The following is a 20231-nucleotide window of genomic DNA, read 5'->3' on the forward strand; positions in this document are numbered from 1 at the left end:
CTTGGCTAACACCCTCCTGTCACTCACCTCCTCCACAGAGTCCAGGGGGCAGCCCAGGAGTCATAAAAAGTCCTGAGCAGAGGCCTGCTCACTCCGAACGACCTCAGTCTCCTCAGAAGGTGGAGGCGACTTTGGCCCTTTGTTGGTGTTGTGGGACCAGTCCAGTTTATTGTTGAGGTGAACACCCAGGTACTTGAAACTGTCCACCTCCTCAATGTCCTCCCCCTGGATGTTCAGCGGTGTGTGCGGTAGTGGCTTCCTCGTGAAGTCGATCACCATCTCCTTCGTCTTACTGATGTTCAAGCACAGGTGGTTGCGCTCACACCAGTCCACAAAGTCTATGATGACTGACCGGTACTCCAGGTCGTTCCCCTTAGACACACAGCCCAAGATGGCGGAGTCGTCGGAGAACTTCTGGAGATGACAGCTGTCCGTGTTGTATGTGACGTCCGATGTGTAGATGGTGAAGAGAAACGGTGAGAGGACGGTGCCCTGAGGGGCCCCGGTGCTGCAGACGACCACCTCAGACTCACAGCTGCGCAGCCGCACATACTGTGGTCGGTCCGTGAGGTAGTCGATGGTCCATGCAGTGAGATGTTCATCCACTCCCGCGTCCTCCAGCTTCCCACGCAGCAGCGCCGGCCTGATGGTGTTGAAGGCACTGGAGAAGTCAAAGAACATGACCCTCACAGCGTTCCCGGCGTGCTCCAGGTGCGTGAGCGTCCCGCTCCGACAGGTAGATGACAGCGTCCTCTACTCCGATGTTGGGTCTGTAGGCAAACTGCAGCGGGTCGAGGGTGGGGCTCACCACAGAGCGGAGGTGGGTGAGGATGAGCCGCTCCATCGTCTTCATCAGGTAGGAGGTCAGGGCGACTGGTCTGTAGTGGGCCAGTTCCCTGGCGTGCGCTGTTTTAGGAACCGGGATCAGACAGGAGGTCTTCCACAGGACAGGGACCTTCTCCAGGCTGAGGCTCAGGTTGTAGATGCGGCAGAGGACCTCGGAGAGCTGGTCTGCGCAGGTCCTCAGCAGCCTGGGACTGATGCCATCTGGTCCTGCAGCTTTCCCCCGCTTCAGTCGCCTCAGCTCTCTCCTCACCTGGTCCGGTGTGATGGAGAGGGGGGAGTGAAGGGGGGACTGGTGTGGGGGTGGACTGCCGGGGGTGGGGCATGTGTTAGAGGAAGTCCGTATGGTGGGGGCTGGAGACGTGGGTGCAGGGGGGCTGGAGGCAGGTGAAGGTGGTTGGGGGAGGGGGGCAGTGTCCACTGGGCTGGAGGCGTGTGAAGAGGAGGGAGTGGAGTGATAGCTATAATTCTGACGAAATGATGAGAAGATTTATTTACTCTTAAGTCTCAGTAGCCTCACCAGTGTCTGCATGCATTGGTGTTTGAATGAGAGAGTGAATGGGTGACTGGTTTCTTACTGTAAAGCGCTTTGGGCCTGATAAAGATAGAAAAGCGCTATATAAGTTGAGTCCATTTACCATGTAGTTTAGTACTGACAGACTATCGTTAATTACTTTCTGATTATAATATCTATGTTTGATTAAATCGTTAAAAAAATAATGAGAATTTTCCTGTCCATCATGTCATGGTTGGAACATCCAACCACACAACAGCTTTTAGGCATGATTATCGTACACAATATGTCATTCACAGGCAAAAGTGCTATCTAATGTGGCGATTGTACTGCTTTTTATTAAGACTATCATTCTCTAAATATTTATTTAGCCATATCAAGCCAAGTACTAAACCACATGTAAACCAGGCCAAGACCAACTCAGGCCTAAACTACATGCACCAGGCCAAAAACAGGTCTATGACAAAACTAAACAAGACAAAGGCTACAGGGGCTACAGGGGAGGAAGGTCTTTACCAAGACCCCAGTAATCCTCAAACAACACGCCTCTCCCTCAGATGTGCGGACAGAGGCACCTGTCTGTGGGAATGACACCACTTCCTGGAGTCACCATCAATCAATCAATCAATCAAATTTCATTTGTATAGCGCCCAACAACAACCAGAAGGTGCCCAGAGCGCTTTCCAGGATAAAAACAAGAATCATAGTAGACAACAATAAATACAAAAACACATAAAAACAGCAGTCGAGTCGGTGGCTATGTATCGAAGGCTTTCCTGAAAAAATGTGTCTTCAACTGTGATTTAAAAACACTCAGCTCTGTGATGTTCCGAAGCTGGACCGGAAGTGCGTTCCACAGCTTTGGGCCTTGCGCGGCAAATGACCGGCCTCCAAACTTTTTGTATTTGAACTTGGGAGTGACCAGGGAGGTGTGTTCAGAGGAGCGCAGAGTTCTGGCTGGTTCGTAGACCGTTACTAATTCGGCAAGGTCGGCCGGGGCCAGACCATTGATGGCCTTGAAAACAAACATCAGGACCTTAAAGTCCACCCTAAACGCCACCGGGAGCCAGTGGAGAGAGCGGAGGACTGGGGTGATGTTGGAGAGGAGACGAGCTGCTGCGTTTTGTACCAGTTGAAGCCGATTGAGGTGTGATTGGTTCAGTCCAGTGTAGAGGGCGTTACAGTAGTCTATCCTCGAGCTGATGAAGGCATGGATGGCCTTTTCCAGGTCAGCTCGGGACAAGAATGACTTGATCTTACTCAGTAGCCTTAGCTGGTAAAAGCTCGCTTTCACAACTGCACTTATCTGTTTATCAAAGATCATGCCGCTGTCAAAAATAACACCCAGGTTGCGGATGGCGGGGGCAAACTGAGGTGTAGGAGGACCAAAACTGGGGGAACTGTGAGGTGAGTCCGGGGTGAACAGGATGTACTCAGTCTTTCCTTCATTCAGGTGAAGGAAATTCTGGGAGAGCCATTGTTTGATGGTGTGAAGGCAGTTATAGAGAGGGTCCAATGCAGCACTGTTGCTCAGAATCCCAGGGAGGTAGATCTGGAGGTCGTCTGCATAGAAATGAAAGTGGACGTTGTGTTTAGAGATAAGTTGACCAAGTGGCAGCATGTACAGTGAAAACAGAATAGGGCCAAGAATGGATCCTTGGGGCACACCGGATGACAGAGGAGCAGCTGAGGAGGAACAGTCATTGAGCATTACTGAAAAAGTTCTGTGTGTGAGATATGATGAAAACCATCTGAGAGCCATGCCCTGCAGACCGACAGTGTGTTGAAGTCGGGAGATGAGGATGTTATGATCCACGGTGTCAAATGCAGCGGTCAGGTCCAGTAGCACCAAAACCACAGAGCTTTTACTGTCCAGGGCTCCCAGGATGTCATTGTGGACCCTCAGTAACGCTGATTCGGTGCTATGCCTAGACCTGAAGCCGGACTGGAACTTATCAGCTATTGCGTGCAGTTGGAGGTGAGACTGAAGCTGGGAGACAACAAGCTTCTCCATCAGCTTTGACAGGAACGGCAGATGAGATATTGGGCGGAAGTTGGACAGTGTGGAGGGATCAAGGTTGGGCTTCTTGAGCAGCGGTCTGACAATGGCATGTTTGAGAGCAGTGGGAACAGTGCCCAAACTGAGACACCATGGGGGGCTAACTTCACACAGGTGAACTACTGTGCTCCAAGTCCAGACTTTATGAAAAAGAAAAACAAAAAAGACAAAAAAACTGTCAGCGGTAAATGACAGTGACACTCCACGGAGAAGCGTGCAGTTGTGTCCATCAAAGATGTCTTTCTGTGTGATGCTAGAAGCTAACGTAGATCTGCGTTAATGCTGCCAAAGAAGGGTCAGCCAGCTAAAATGTGGTCTGATCTTTACAACAATGAGTAAACAGCGTGTGCTTAAACTAATACCACCCAAACATTAACATTTTATCATATTTGTATTGGTCATAATATGTAAACAGGACAGCATGGAATAAGTGAGTACACAGACTGAATAGCTGGTTGACCCTCCTTTGGCAGCGATAGCTTCATCCAGACGTTTCCTGACGTGCACAACGGTCACGATAAATCTTGGACAATTTCTCTTTACAAAACTGTTGCAGTTCATATATGATATATGATAGCGAGTTGTTTAGTTGCTATAATTTCTCTTTTTTATGTAATTCCCAGGCCCCAGCAGTGACCATCATGGCAGCATCTCAATCCCATATGAGATATCCATCCCCAAGAGTGATCTCACCCTCTGCCCAGGCCTGGACCAGGACTGTGAGGAGCCAACATCTCCCAACTACAGACCACATGGAACCTCTACCACCAGCAGCCAAGTGTGCTACCAACACAGAAAATTCAGCCTGCAGGCCACGGAAGGCCCCCCCGCAGACTTCAACGACTCCGAATCAGGCTTTGAGAGCAATAGCAGCAGTACGGCGACGCTCACAAGCTGGAGAAGAACCAACCAGATGTCCAGTGAGGATGGTCTACCTGAAATGAAGAACGTGACCGTGAGGAGCACGTGGAAGAATAGGGGTGTTGGGTCAGAGGATGAGGCCGGGGTTGGCAGATGTAGGGGAGGGGTCAGAGCCGTGGCTGATGGAGGGCCAGAAGATGAGACCGAAGTGGCAACATGGAGGGCATATCGGGCGACTACTGTGGACACAGAGGAGACAGCACAGAGGACAGGCCGGCCATCTCCAGCTGAGGTGAGAAATCAGTATTCACAAATTAGAATAATACACATGACAATTAAATGCAGTCATAAAAAACTCCTATAGGTCAGTGATCCCCAACCCAGACATATCCACGGCGCGTTCCATTGAACGTATTTGGACTTATATTTTCACGCTACACTTACTCTTCTGTAACTGTTTAGAGTAGGGTTTAGGGGCGATGGTGGCGCAGTTGGTAGAGTGGGTCATCTCGGGATCGGAAGGTCGTGGGTTCAAATCCCAGCTCCTGCAAATGCACACTGTCATTGTGCCCTTGGGCAAGACACTTCACCCTACTTGCCTCCTGTCTGCGTGTTGGAGTATGAAGAATGAATGGGTGAGTGGTTACTGTAAAGCGCGTTGGGCCTGTTAAAGGTAGAAAAGCGCTATATAAGTTGAGTCCATTTACCATTTCGAATAAATAGTGGAAAGTAGTCTGGCTGGTCAGGCTAATATTTGATTTTATGAAATGTAGTCGAGTTTTAGAGCTGCGATATCTAAAACTACAGAGTTTTAGATATGGGTTCGAGATGCTGCCATGACAAAATGTTATGTTGTACAATTACATTTTGTAATTTTACAAAGGATTTTACAAAGGATTTGTAAAATGACAAATCCTCCGTCACACTCAGAGAGATAGTTAAGGACATAATAAACCCCCCCAAAAAATTATGGCCAATAAAAACATACATAAATACAAAACTATCAAATATTTTTTCTGTGAGGGCATGTTTTGAGGTCAGGTGAAAAGATGAAGCTTCTAGCTTCTAATGTCAGCTGCCTTACATTCTGATTGTTCATCTAAATGAGAAAACCTAGCAGGCATAAAGTTGTGTCTAACTGTGTGTCAGGTGTACATGCGGCGGATCAATCCTAAAGACCCAGAAGATCCAGCAGGGACCCGTCGAGCCAAGCACTCCCCGAGTCCAGCCACAGAACCTGCCGTGGGGAGGACCGTCCCCCACGCCCCGGTGACCTCACAGTCCTGGGGGAGGGCCAACTCCGGACACAACATGGTAAGGCGCTGACCGAGGCTCATCCTCCTATAGAAAGGTTGGATAGTGAGCAGATGGTTAAAACACTATACATCAGAACTGAAAATCTGCAGTTCTGCGAAACAAAAGTGCCCCCTTGCACAAATGCGTGCCAAGCATTGAAAGGACAGAGTCCGCACTGTTAGGCTCAGCTGCTGGCCTGGGTTTTCTTTAAATCGAGGCTGGCCCAGTGGATACTTAGCACAGCAGTTGCGGTCCTCTCTGTGCCACCATAAAGGAGGACGGGTGGGGCTGCAGTGGGAGAGTGGAAATGAAAAGTGCAGTCGACAGACCTCAGAGTGGAGAAAATGGACCTGCGTGTTGTGAAGTGACCACAGAATCTGACCCAACAAAACTGTACTGGCCTCAAACAACGGCACTAATCAAATTCCTTATGGCCACTTCATGGAGCTATGCAAAAGGTCATATGTAGCAGGTTTCTGCAGGGTCTAAAATTGAGTTAAAAAATCTTACATTTGATTTTAATTTAAAACCTTCTAAAGTGCTGAAAATGTGGGTTTAGGTCTTACATTTGAAGCATGTGCTTTTAAGACCAGCTCCTTTAACAAATTATTTAAAATTAATAATGAAAGAGTTTTATGTTTGGTTTATAATGAGGCGAGATTCAGACAGTCTGCTGCAGTGCTTCAGAGAGACTTACACTGTTGCCATGATTAGCATTGCCTGCGTCCCTTTTTTTGCTCTGCCCAATCCCGTCAGATCTCGGAAGAACGGTATTTGGATGTGAGACCGTTTGGGAAACACCAGGAAGCCTGGGTGAATGTGGGTGAGTGGTGGTAGTCGGAGGGGCCGATGGCGCAGACTGGCTTACCATCACCAAGTATAGAGTGAATGAATAATGCAATGTAGGGCATCTTTGAGTGTCCACAAATATATATATTAAAGCAGTACTAAGTAACTCTTCCCCCTAGAGGCCATAAGCGCAACTGCAGGTGTGGTAGCAAGTTACGATTTTTTAATTTATTAATTGTCTTGGAGAGTAAATACTACGCTGACAGGAAAGGCGAAGGGAGAGAGGGTTACTGCACATCCAATTATACAATAGAAATATTTTTTTTCACTCAAACTTGGCTGTAAATACTGTTTAAAGTGACGTTTGCCCGCAGTTAGCTTTGCCCGTTAGCATGTTAGCTTCTTCTTCGTGATTACATTAGTGTGTATTGCTTTCTCCGCACCGGGGGCAGTCAAGTTGCAAACATGGTTTTCTGACCAGAGACACCAGGGGGAGATGAAAGACCCTCCAATCATCCCATAAACACTTGTATTACCCCCACAGTAGAGGTCTGCGCGGTACCGATTTTTCAGTCCCGCGCCCGCCCGCCCCCGCATGGTGCAGTACCGCTCCCGCCCGCATCCCGCACAGGATTGTAATTTTTATTCCTGCTCCCGCCCGCATCTGTGTTGTTTTGTCCTGCTCCCGCCCGCAAAAATCCCGCAATATGCAAAATGGGGACGTTTGCACTGCAGGAGTCATGACCAGTGCAGGAAGACGTGTGGACAGACCTCGGGCCGCGCACACGGGGCAGAGCAGAGACGTCTTGCTCCGCCCTGCTCTCCCCTGACTCATTGGGCTCTTGCCAAATCGGGTTACACAAAAAGCAAATAGACCAGCTCAGGCCTGTCCATATAGCCTTGTGTATAACATGGTTTTTCACGGTGTATGGGACAGTCACACCAGTTCAACCCCAAACTAAGCTATGCTCCTGTCACTGTGTAGCATCAAACACAGACTGAATCTATCAAGACAAACACGTCAACAAACGCACGCGCTTCATGTCAGGTAAGTCAGTGCAATAGCCGCACATTAAGGGCCGACTTTACTCCACAGAATAAGCATAAAAACACTACACTCACTGTGCACTCGATCTTCTGGGTCAGTCCTCAGCTCTAGATGGAAAAACTTTATAATCCACAAGACAGGCCTGTCTCCACCTGCCCCGCGCCCACCGCCGCTTGTTTTACGTCAAAAGTTGTAAATAAGCTTTAACTTATCCATGGTGTAGCTACTGTGACCACGCGCTGTTGTTTTGCTCAGTGGAGGCAGCGTGGAAGATGCATTCAGGGACCGTGAGAAGTGCGGGAAAGGCGCACTTCTTACTGTCCCTTTTATCCACAAACGTGGGGAAAATCGTGACAAATATACAACAGTGGGGTTCTTCAGAGGCGGGGCAATAGGGGTGGCAGTAACTGGCTCCCAAACATCAGGAGGAACGACCGCAGGAGGAGGAAAAGCCGGCGGAACTTCAACACCGGGGGAGCGGCGGCAGAAGTGCGCACTTCTTACGGTCCATGAATGCATCTCTCACGCTGCCTCGCAAAACAACAACCCGTGGTTACAGTAGCCACACCATGGATAATAAGGCTTATTTACAACTTTTGACATGTAAAACAAGCGCTGATGGGCGCGGGGCAGGTGAAGGCCTGTTGTTGTGGATTATGCAAAAGAAGTTTTTTCCAAATGGCGCTAATGACGACACGACGAGAGAGAATCATTGGATAAGATCGAGTGCACAGTGAGAGTATGTTTTTATGCTTATTCTGTGGAGTAAAGTCTGGCTGAATGCCATGTTGCACTAACTCATTGCACGTGCGTTTGTTGTTATGTGTTTGACTTGATAGATCCAGTCTGTGTTTGTCCGTGTTACGCAGTGACTGGAGCCTATAACTGTATCAATTTTGAGCGTGAACACAGTGATTCTGCGGTACTAATGCTCTCGTTATCAAAATAGAATGAACAAATGAATAATTATTTAGTTTGCAGGACAGCAGTTTATCGTCCCACCCGCCCGCACCCGCACTCTGCCGTCCCGCCCCCCTCCCGCGCCGCAATGAGCTTTAAAAATGTGTCCCGCGCCGCACTGTTTTGCGTTGGGTCCCGCGAGACTCCCGCGGGAGTGCAGGGCTCTACCCCACAGGGACTACGAAAAGGATTTATTAAGGTAAACACGTTACTTAGTACTGCTTTAAACCGATGCATTATTATTACCCCATCGGATCCTTTTTAACTTTTGGAGGCAGTAGTTTTTACTTTTAACACATTATGCAACACAAAATAAAATAAAAGAACAAATGGCGTACATCCTCTGGACACAGTTAGCGAGCCGGGTACTCCGGGAAACTTGTGATTCTTTATAATCATCATATATTCATCATTTCATGTATTAGCTTGAAACATCACAAATGATGAACAATCCAGATGTTTTCAGCTGTTGCCATCCCATCAACCTCATGTAGGTGAGGTCAAAATCTGGTTATAAATCATTCATGATTTAACCTTTTAACCTCTGCCTGAACCAAGTGCATTTTATCCAGTTCGGCATTACCCAAACCTTTCAGCTTTTGGGCCAGTGTCACGCCTCATTTGAAAGCTAAGACCTAGAAAACTAATATAAACGTTTATATAACAGTTGACACATTTTGGCACTTTTTTTAGGGGGTATTTTTGTCGCCTTTATTTATTTTTTGGTCACGTTTTTGTTGCTGGCCAATGCAGTGCCTCATTTGAAAGCTAAGACCTTGTAGTTTCTGAAAATATGTAAGTATCTGTATAAAAGTGGCTTCTAATCCAAATGTTCAGTGTCTTCAGCTTTTCAGCAGTATACAGCGCAAAGATCCGACATCAGGCACCTCTGGGTGGCTCGAGGGGGAAAACGGAAGTGCCGATAGGGAGACCGTTATCAGTCCAGGTGGACCGGCAGATGTTGGAGCCGTTATGATACCGTGTTTTGGTGCCCATCCCTAGTAGGGACTGGCTTCACCATTCTGTACCTACGTTATCAGCCGTTAGTATGTTATCAGCCATTGTTATTATGTAATCGGTTCTTACAGGGTTGAAAGTAGAAAAGTCGTAGGCCTTTTATAGGTTTGTATTTTGATCTAATTAAACCCATATCCCCGGTGCCTGTCATCCATCAAGGCTGCAGTCAGATATGTTGGGACACTCTGACAGCTTGATGGAGCTGTAAGTCGTATGTTTTTGTGTTGGGTTTCCACGGAGACAGGCGCACACATGGTAAACTGCCTTAGCCTCATTCATCAATCTGGGTCATTTATAATCTTGTAGTGCCCTATACTTTCACAGACTTATACCAAACACAGAGGAGACAGATTTCACATGCATATGAGAGGAAATGTCTTATATACCCCTTCGTTTGACCTCTGCAGGGAGGATATGGACATGTCAATGTCAACATCATGTCAATTCAGAACATATTAAAGGTTTCATAGTTTCACAGTCATTGCAAATTCTATCAATGTACTATGTCCATGTTTCTGAAAATATGTGGAAGGCGTGAGAAAGGTACAGATGAGCTTTATGAGTTTCATTAAAGACAACATCCAATAAGGTGGTGGGGGATGGATTAAACCGATGGATTGTCAAAATGACGGAATTATTATCCTTATCCTAAGGAGTTATTTGATTTTCTGTGAGGTTATTCCTTTCAAAATAGTCCCTTCTTTATTTCAACGTCTGGCACAGGAACATGTGCTGATACCTACAAAACCTTTAATCAATGGTCACTGCATTCCTTTGAGCCCTGCTGCTGCATACTGGATGGTTTATGGATTATCTGTCATTTTTAAAGGTCAATATTTGTTTTGGTCCTTTAGGAGTCAGGTCAGATATTGAACGGCCTTTGTCACTTGTGCAAAAAGGGCACATCTTATGTAGGATCCTGCCTCCAGCCCTGGGTCCTGTGGGTCAGAGTTACTGTCTTATCCTTGCAAGAGAAAACATGCTATATGGGGTTGCAAATGGCTGCTCTAAAAAAAAGAATGTTATTATTTTCACACAGCCGGCTGATGTAGCAAAATTTGACAGGGGTGGATAGAGTTGCCAAAATACACACGTGTGCAGTTACTTCTAAATAATGTTACGCAATAACAAGTAAATGTAGTGACCCAAATAATTCCTTAAGGAAAAGTAATAAAGGACAGTTACACTGTAAATATCTCATAAACACTTCATGTGTCCTGATGTTTCGCAGAACACTTCACCTTTCGGGGGACATTTCATGTTCCCTTGAGGATGCAGCAATATCCAGAAAATAGATTGGAGCGCTAAGAAGAGTGACCAAAGTAAAGGAGATTACTCAAACTTGTGCGAAAAATGGAGGCTTGCAAAACCATTTTTAGCATAGTAGTAAAAGTTAGTGTGCGTTGCTTAATATCCTCTGTATTGCAGTAAATGTAAGGGGTTACTACTGCTCAAAGCTACCATCACGTTGCCTCTCTTAACCTCTGCAAACACTCCCAGCAGCGAAAGTTAAGATGACGAAGCATTTCCCAAATTGCACAGAGCAGTAGAGCGCGCCTGTAATTTCAGGTCTCAAACCATAATGACTGACTCTGCGCTTAGCTACAGTTGCACTTTTCAAAGGCATTTAGCTAATTACTTTTAATAGAGCTGTGCTGAGCGGCTCTTTTCGGTCTGTACAACGACAAGCAGGAAACAAGTCATTGGCTGTATATGCCAAAAAGGGCGGGCCCACTGAGATCACTTCCTGCAGCGGTGGAGGAGGAAGTGGGCCATGTTGTCCTTCTATGGTAAGGCTGGATTTAGACCGTTTTGACGAAGGAGGTTGTTTAGGTGGCAATCCTTAAGAATGTGAAAAGCTGCGAGTTTTGGTCAAGATTCAGTCAAACACATCCACATCTAATAATTCTACGTTGAGATTTGTTTTGTTTATTTTAACATATTGCTCCCTTTCAAATAGGTAACAAATTGGTAACTTTTGAACCAACTGGGCACTTCCTCTGACACAATAATAAAACAACATAAAACACCAAAAAAGGACTAAACTAAGTCTAAACCAGAATTAAACCAGGTCTAACTTAAGTGTAAGTTCACTGTTGATTGTTAGAGGAGCATGCTGGACCCGCGCTCTTCGAAGGTCCATAACAATCTCTTTTGTCTTCTCCACATTTAGAGAGAGATTGTTCTGTGTGCACCACATGGCCAGACTCCTCACTCACTCCTGTAGTTTGACTCGTCTCTGTTGCTGATGAAGCCCACCACTGTTATGTCGTCTGCAAACTTGATGAAGAGGTTTGAGTCATACTTTGGAGTGCAGTCATGGGTCAGCAGAGTGAACAGGAGGGGGCTCAGCACACAGCCTTGGGGAGCCCCCGTGTTCAGTGTGATGGTTCTGGAGGACTTGCCGCTGACACGTACAGCCTGTGGTCTCCCCGTCAGAAAGTCCAGCAGCCAGTTGCACAGTGATGTGTTGATCCCCTTGTGGAGCAGTTTGTGTATTCGCTGCTGTGGGATTATAGTGTTGAATGCTGAGCTAAAGTCTAAAAACAGCATTCTAACGTAGGAGTCCTTTGTTTCCAGGTGAGTGAGGGCTGTATGAAGCGCAGTGGAGATGGCATCTTCAGTTGAGCGATTGGACCGTTAAGCAAACTGGTATGGGTCCAGGGTGGGAGGGAGAACAGACTTGATGTGGTCGATGATGAGCTTCTCGAAGCACTTCATAAAAATTGGAGTGAGTGCTACTGGGTGGTGTTGTTAAAGCAGGAGGGTGGTGACTTCTTGGCACCGGAATGCTAAACCGGCTGGCTTAAAGCTAAAGTTTTACTTACCTGCAGAAATCCTCCGATCCTTAAATGATAATGATAAAACTATGATAAAACTTGAAGGGGACATTAAAAGGGAGTGTTTTTTGGCATGAAAGAGCAATTAAACTACTCCATGCAAAAATGACCTAAAAAAACCTTTGGGTCTTGGATGCAAAAAGAAAAAAAATCAACTCCCATTGTAGAGCTGTGAATCCCATCACTAACGTTAAGTCACACCAAATTCTTCTTCTGAAATCAGTTACTTACAAAGCAAGGTCAGATTCATTTAGTTATTTGTGCTAGGCTACATAAAACTCTGTTGATCTTAACCAATAAATACCGTGCAAGAATGCAAGTTAAATGGATAAAAGAATGGAACGCTTGTGTCTGACGTTCTGCTAAAACTGTGGACGAAGATATTTTTTTGATGGAAAAATGTAGTTAAAAATATCAGGGTGCAAGTAGCTATGGCCAAAAGATCAATATGGATGAGACATAAAATGCTCAGTAGAAAGTCTGCAAAATGTTCCAAACTCTTCTGATTCTACACTGCGTTTAACCTGGCTAACGCCAGTCTGCTGTGTGCGCTCGAATCATTTCGAACTGCACAGCAGCCTGGGGACCATGGCCGAAATTTTCGCATGGATTTGGGAACCAAGATGATGACGTGCTATTCGATATACGTAAGCTTGTAGTTTATTTACGGATTTAAACAAAAAAAAAAAGTTCATTTACGGATCAAACATGACAGCAGCAGACGCAACGCTATTTTTCGATCAAGTTTTAGGCCGTGCTCTAAATAGTTTCGCTTGAAAGTTTACAGCGGGTACGTCATACGTCATGAGATACGATGACGTATGACATTGATAGACATTCGTAGCGCCCAATAAATGGCTATGGACGATGGTAAACCACACCTCTCCTACGACAAAATTAATTGGTGGTCCCCAGACTAAATATCACTTGTGATTTTAGTCTGGCGTTAGCCAGGCTACACTGCGTTAACAATTATTATGCTAATTGTATTTTCAGGTAAAATAATATATTTTTTCAATGAATCTCTTGGATGGGATTGTGTCTCCGGGCTCTTTGAATCACTGACATCAATCTCAGACGCCTGGGATGTTTAGTTAGTTGTCAGTTAAGACCAGTTAAAGGAAAAACTACTGAATAAGGGCTGGATATGGGAAAGAAAAAGGATCTCTCTGCTGTTGAAAAGTGTGAAATAGTTGAATGCCTTGAACTAGGTATGAAAACCTTCGATATTTCCCGAAATATTAGGCGTAATCATCGTACTGATAAGAGATTTGTGGCTGATTCAGAGCACACAGGTGTTTGTGCAGATAAAGGCACAATGAGGACAGTTTCTGCCAGACAAATACATGAGATGAATAGAACAGCTGCTACAAAGCTGCAGACAGGTATTTGAAGCTGCTGGTGCCTCTGGAGTCTCCCAAAATCAAGGTGTAGGACCCTCCAAAGGCTGCAGTTGTGCATAAACCTTCTATCCGGCCTCTGTTTTTGTTATATCACTTTATGCACCTACACATCTGTAAATGTAATTCCGCTGTTGTTCTATGTCAATTGTTATAATGAATGCACCTGGATGTTTGAGCTCAGTGTCTCTTACAGGCCACTGATGTCCCAGAGGCTGGTGTGAGCTCCAGCCACAGCCCCGCCTCCTGGAGAAGACCACTCCCCAGTGACGCCCCTTCCCTAGGTAGCTCCAAGACGTCGGGGGGCCCCTCCTCCCGAGCTGAGCTGTGGTCCAGGGGCCAGGGGTCAGGGGCCCGCACTGACGGGAGGGCCCGGCCGTGGAGCCAACGGCAGAACGATCCCTGAGTCTGCAGCTGTGGAGGAGACAGACAGGTGAGATACAGTCAGAGTTGGATGTATTCCACTTTGTAGTGGCAGTTTAAATCCACAGCTTGCCACTATAGCTGTCCGGGCATGGCTTAAGCTTGACTCATGTGTCCAAAAATGAAATGAGAAATTCAATGTCCAAACTTACGGATGAAGTTATGGGTCTTTAATAAGGTTCTATCACACGGTCAAAAAACTGTTTGGCCTCTAGCCCCTGGACAGCTTCCACATACAATCAGCCAACAACCTAGTCCACCTGGCTTTAAGGTACAAGGCTCCACCCATGGCTCCACCCAACACACCCAAACCAATACCATGAAGGTGCAGCATAGCATATACCAACATAAGGTCATAAATGGCCGTAACACTCCCGGCCCTTAATTATAAGGCAGGAGGACTTATAATTACCAGCAACAAAAATTTCACTAATTTCACATAAAGTGGCTACATACAGTTTAGCTTTAGAAATTCAATATTTCAGATCATGAGCTTTATCAATACATTTACTTCAACCAAAATATTCTCACATACAGCTACTTGAAAAAATAAACATATTCATGACAATCCATGTTTTATACACTATAGGCTCCACCAAAAAGTGTCCAATACCCAACAGTTGTTTTTTTTGTCAGTGTAGCATTTTTTCTATTTTTTTGTTTGTTTTTGTTTATAGTCTTTTTACCGTATCAAACCGAACTGTCTTCATGGTGCACCCGGCCCCATTTGAGGTGGTAGTCATTGGATTTGCACACCCTGCTCCACTTATTATCCGGTCCGTCCCAACACAATCTGTATGACAGGAAACGACCCTCTTCTGTTTGTAGTGCTGTGCTTTATAGATATGTAGAACTTGGGGGTGTTCCTTGGAACACACAGAACATCTAAGTCTGTTTTTACAGTCTTTAGCTAGATGACCTCTAATCAAGCAACTAAAACACATCCCTGCTTTTCTTAATATTTTCAGTCTTTCTGGGTGTGGTTTAGAAGCAAACCGATGACACTGAGCGAAGGTGTGACTTTCTCCACAGTAGAAACATGGCTTAGCAAAAGCAGTGCGTTTTATACTCAAGTCATTTTCAAACTTTATTGTTTCTTCTTGTTTCTTCTTGGTATCCACAGCAGCAAAACTACCTTTAGAAAACTTAGCTGTACTCACATTGGCAGAGACAACTGAACCTCTACGTTTCTTTTCAGAAGCTGATGACTGAATATCTCCAAACACCGGGTCATTTAGAATTCTTGCTTCAAGGGTGACGAATGAAACAAGATCCACAAACTTGACTTTGTTGTTTCTTTCTGAAAGGTTGAATGCATGTTCTCTCAACTTCTCTCTGGTTTTATATGGAAGTTTTGACATCACAACTTTCAAGTTGGTTGGGCTATCCAAATCGTTCATGTAATCCAAATCCTGCATGATGTTACGGCAGCTCACCAGGAATATAGAAAAGCTATTGAAAGCCTTTGCATCCTCTGATTTTATCTCCGGCCATTCCAAAAGCTTGTCCATTAAAGCAGCAGCAATTTTGAATGGATGTCCATAGAAATCTTCAAGCAAGTGAAATGCTTCTACATATCCCTCAGATGACGGCATATGTTGACAACTTTTAACCAACATCTGGGGCTCACCTCTTGTATATTGCTCCAAGTAGTAGAGCCGATCATAATCATTGTCTATGTTTGAGGCAATGACATGATCAAAGGCTTTAATAAAAGATCTGAACTCAAGAGGGTCTCCAGTGAAAACAGGAACCTCACGCTTGGGGAGTTGTGCCAGCCTTTGAGATTTTAGGAGCATCTCCGTTATGTCCGCTTGACGTTTTAATACATCCAGAATGACTCTTAAATGTTCAGAATCCACAGTAGTTGCTTCCGGATATCTTGCTGCCTTTGAGGAGACAGAAACCGACTCTTCATCAACAACATGGTCCACAGGAACTGACTCTTCATTTGCAGCATCAACCAAAGTAGGAATCAAAACATCCCCATCCACCTTTTTATCCACTTCTGCAACATAATGCTCTTCACAGGAACCCAAAACCTCATCAAAGTCATTCACTTCTTGAGTTTTCTCTGTATGATTCTGAATCATCGCGTCTTTAATTCCAAGTCTTCTTTCTTGCAAGTAATATTCCGATTTTGCTTCAATTGTCCTTTCAGCAAACTTTGGCAACATCTTGTGGTAGTCTTCTGTATCTGCAGCTCCACATGGTTTTTCAACCGCCGCTGGCTTGGGAAATTCAAACAAAGAACCTAAAGAATTGTATCCAAGAGAGAACCAGGAACAACAGTTGCTCTTCCACATGCTAAAATGCATATGCATCTTTGTCCAAAAGACTTTTGTAGGTTTTAGTGGGAGTTTGCAGCAAACGTTCCAAACAAACACCACTATCACAACAAATCCAATGTCCATTTGTTCCATTGTATCCATAGACATTTAGCAGCCAAGTTTTTTGACTTATGTAGTGGCAGTTTAAATCCACAGCTTGCCACTATAGCTGTCCGGGCATGGCTTAAGCTTGACTCATGTGTCCAAAAATGAAATGAGAAATTCAATGTCCAAACTTACGGATGAAGTTATGGGTCTTTAATAAGGTTCTATCACACGGTCAAAAAACTGTTTGGCCTCTAGCCCCTGGACAGCTTCCACATACAATCAGCCAACAACCTAGTCCACCTGGCTTTAAGGTACAAGGCTCCACCCATGGCTCCACCCAACACACCCAAACCAATACCATGAAGGTGCAGCATAGCATATACCAACATAAGGTCATAAATGGCCGTAACACACTTCATTACATCCATTAATGATAATTATGACTTTTTACTTGTTTTAAAGAGACTATAGTTCTGGTACAGGCTACTCTTCCCTCTGTGTGACAAAAAGCTTTCATCTGAAACTATGAGAAGCAATCACTGTCCTTCCGCTTTCGCCATTTCCCAATAAGGATTTTGTAATTGTTCTTGTTGGATGTATATTTTTGCCTCAGGTTTGAAGATCTTTTTTAATGTTAGATTTAATTGTTTAGTTTTTAGGAGACTGCTGGGGCTATAAATAAGGCTCTCTGTTTCACGGCGCTTGGCTCCGTCCAGTCTCACTCCTCGCTTCTCCGATACGATCCCGATCTGAATGATGTCACCAGAGCCACCTTATCCAATGGGCTAGCAGGAGCTGGAGCCCAGGGGCCTACCATAGTCAAGGGCCTATCAGAATTAAGGAAAAAGGTGATTTGTTGATTTTCATGTCAATGAGCTCCTATGTGTGCACCTGGAGTGGGCCCACCCTACCTGGCCCAGAGGAATACATGTAGGAGTAGCAGGGTTAGGGTTTTTCTGGGATTTAGGGTTAGGGTTATAGGGTTACGGTTTGCGCTGAGGGGGGGTGGGGGCCTACAATTCTGTTTAAGCCCTGGGTCCTATGAGTACATTAAGATGTTTTTTACACACCCCTCAAAAGTCCTGTCTGCTAACACTGGCCACGAGTCGTATACCACTGTTTACGACTTTTAAAAGTTTTCTTTCACACTTTTTCTTTTCTAACCACGCAAATCTTAACAACAGAGAGAGACAAACTCATTTACTGCAGCCGAATCAACACCGGAATAATACTGAACATGAACTGAACATTTACCCCATTTTTAACCGGTAATGGTTCATGGTAGTTTGGTTTCGGTTTTGTGTGGATAAATCAGAGATATTGATGATTCGAGTGAAGTCTCTGTTTCTCGTCTGCGTTGGTGTTTGCCCCTTCAGTAACTCGAGGCTGACCGATATGTAGTTTGGTCTATAAGCTCTGTGGGATGGTGCTGTCAGTGGAGCTTCACAAATGACATGGATATCGACGGCGCGGTCTTCGCTATGTATTTCCGCATGTATAAAGTATGGAGCACGGAAAGATGTAGTCCTTAGTATCTTGAATGTCTCCGACACAAACCATAGCTACAGTGCTTTGTTGTGACATTATTCTGTGGTTTGGACGGCTATTCAGCTGAAATTGACACAGAAATGCTCGTTAATAAAGGACAGTGGAAATCAATGGAGTCGGACAGAGTGTGTCCAATGAGATATGCACACATGTGTGGTCAGTCCAGCTATTCTTTGCACAATCAGGAAACCAGACACAGCCCTATTAGATGATTATTGCACATTTTTTTGTATTTCTTTGGAAACAATTCAGCAGTAAACTAGAACACCTTCATTAGATTAAAGAGAGACGCTGCAGATATTTTCCTCAAAAATAGAAGTTTAAAAATCGATTCAGACGTTTTTTGCATCAATATGAGAATCATGTGACGTGCGCTTTGTAAGTAAGTAAGTAAGTAATCTTTATTTATATAGCGCTTTTCACAGACAGATATCACAAAGTGCTTTATATTGCTTTTATATATCTATTTTCTCTTTCAGACTTGCATCTGAAGATCCCCATGTAACATGTCTACAGACCCTCCCACTCCTCCCTGGACCAGTCCCTGGGTCTCCCTGGGTCTCCCCACTTTCCCGGGCCATTGACCTCAGACAGCTGCTAAGTGCCTGCTCACACTGGCCTGTCTCCTCCTGCTTCTGGATGTACCATAATGTAACCTCAAGACTGACAAGGGAGAGGCTGGCACGCTCAACAGCGCAAATATTACTCATCAGTTAGAATGATTTGAATTCAGACTCACGGGCTTGACTGGGAATTTATGGTAGTTTGAAGGTTTTTATTTTCCTTTTACTTACTGCACCTTGAGAATATGAGTTTTCAATGTCTTTGATTTGGTCATTTTAAGTGGAATTCTGTGACTCTTATTGCCTTGAATGCACAGTGGCTGCAGTTTTCCGGCCTCTTTTTATGGAGAACTCTGATGCTGTTGGTAAAAAACTACCATAATGTTCAAGACTATTGAGTGTACCTGAATATAAACCGGACCAACTAAATAAGACATTCAAAAAAGTGTACATATACAGTATATATAGGCTGCAGGTGTCCACGTTGTACCATGAGATATTTACACAGAAAGATTTTTAGAATTTTTTATTAAACGCATTTCAAACATTTCCTTGTAGGTTTTCCATGATCAGAGCCTGTGCATGAGGCACATTATTATCTCCTCCACTAAAAGATTTCTAATACAACTTAAGATAGGACTTGGTGACATTCAGACCCTATTAATCAGTCAAATGGATTTTTACAATAAATCTAATATTTTCTTTTGATTTCTTTAATAGTATCTTTTCGCAAAGGGGGGGGAATTCCTTAACTGCAGAGCCATAGTTATGCTCATTTTGAACAGTGGTTGAAGTTTTTAGTTTTTAGTCGTAAGTTGTATGCATTTTACATTTTCCTTACCGGACTCCCAACATATTTGTGTAGAAATCAATATTAGGGCATGTGTACTCCTGAAACCACTGTGTAAATACGTTCTTAGCACTTTGAACACTGTCACAATCCACAAATTCCCCAAATAAGTATTTAATAAAGTATAACTGAACTTAAAGATGCCGGGGTTCTGAAGTGAACGCTGATCATAGACAGAATGTTTTTACGGAAAGAAAATACAAAAGACGGTGACATTCTTTACAAATGTTCTGTTATACTTTATTTTTTGATACATATTCTGTCATATATTGTGATTTATGGTCATGAGTTAGCGCACATTTGATCAGCACCTGTGATTTTTTGGAAAAGTCTATGGGAAAAATAAATGAGGATTCTACTTCAAGCTGGGCAACATTGTTGACACTGAGAGCGTATTTTTATTGAATCTAAAACAAAATGCACATGGCTGCTTAACAGTTAGAATAATACAATATTTGCAAAATGTTGTACAAAAGGTTCTCAAACCATCATCTGTACTGGGAAGTTTCATCTTTAGAGGCTTTGTCAGCAGCTGATGGCCTCTTAGCAGCAGGCTGTGTGTAATTCTGTTCTAGTAGCGACATCATTAACACTATGACAAGCCAGTGCAGATGACAGCTGGAGAACCTTTATCTACGACGGTGAGCTCCTGTGTGACTGAGAGCGGGCCTGACTCGAGAGCGCGTTACGATGAATTCAAATCATTTTAACACCTTTGGACAGATTCTTTGCGGGAAAGACTTCTCATGTGTTTTGTCTCCGATGCTGGGAATGTGACGGACCACGCTGTAACGGCAAACGTCTCTCTCCTTCTCACTGGGAAGGGACGTCAGCCGTGACCA

The 20231-nt window shown here is 44.6% G+C and overlaps 1 protein-coding gene across 4 annotated transcripts in view; it reads left to right on the forward strand.

The window, feature by feature from the left end:
• luzp1 (leucine zipper protein 1) overlaps positions 1-18515 on the forward strand; it is a 76302-nt gene extending 57787 nt beyond the window's left edge. For all 4 annotated transcript variants that reach the window (XM_079573185.1, XM_079573186.1, XM_079573188.1 and 1 more), the window contains 4 exons: positions 4040-4569; positions 5427-5591; positions 13824-14060; positions 18456-18515. In XM_079573185.1, the coding sequence (XP_079429311.1) occupies positions 4040-4569; positions 5427-5591; positions 13824-14033 (905 nt within the window). In that variant the 3' untranslated portion in view covers positions 14034-14060; positions 18456-18515. The remainder of the gene's footprint in view (positions 1-4039; positions 4570-5426; positions 5592-13823; positions 14061-18455) is intronic.
• The last annotated feature ends 1716 nt before the right edge of the window (positions 18516-20231 follow it).

The sequence above is a fragment of the Gobius niger genome, assembly GCF_951799975.1.
Source record: "Gobius niger genome assembly, chromosome: 16".
Taxonomy (NCBI): domain Eukaryota; kingdom Metazoa; phylum Chordata; class Actinopteri; order Gobiiformes; family Gobiidae; genus Gobius; species Gobius niger.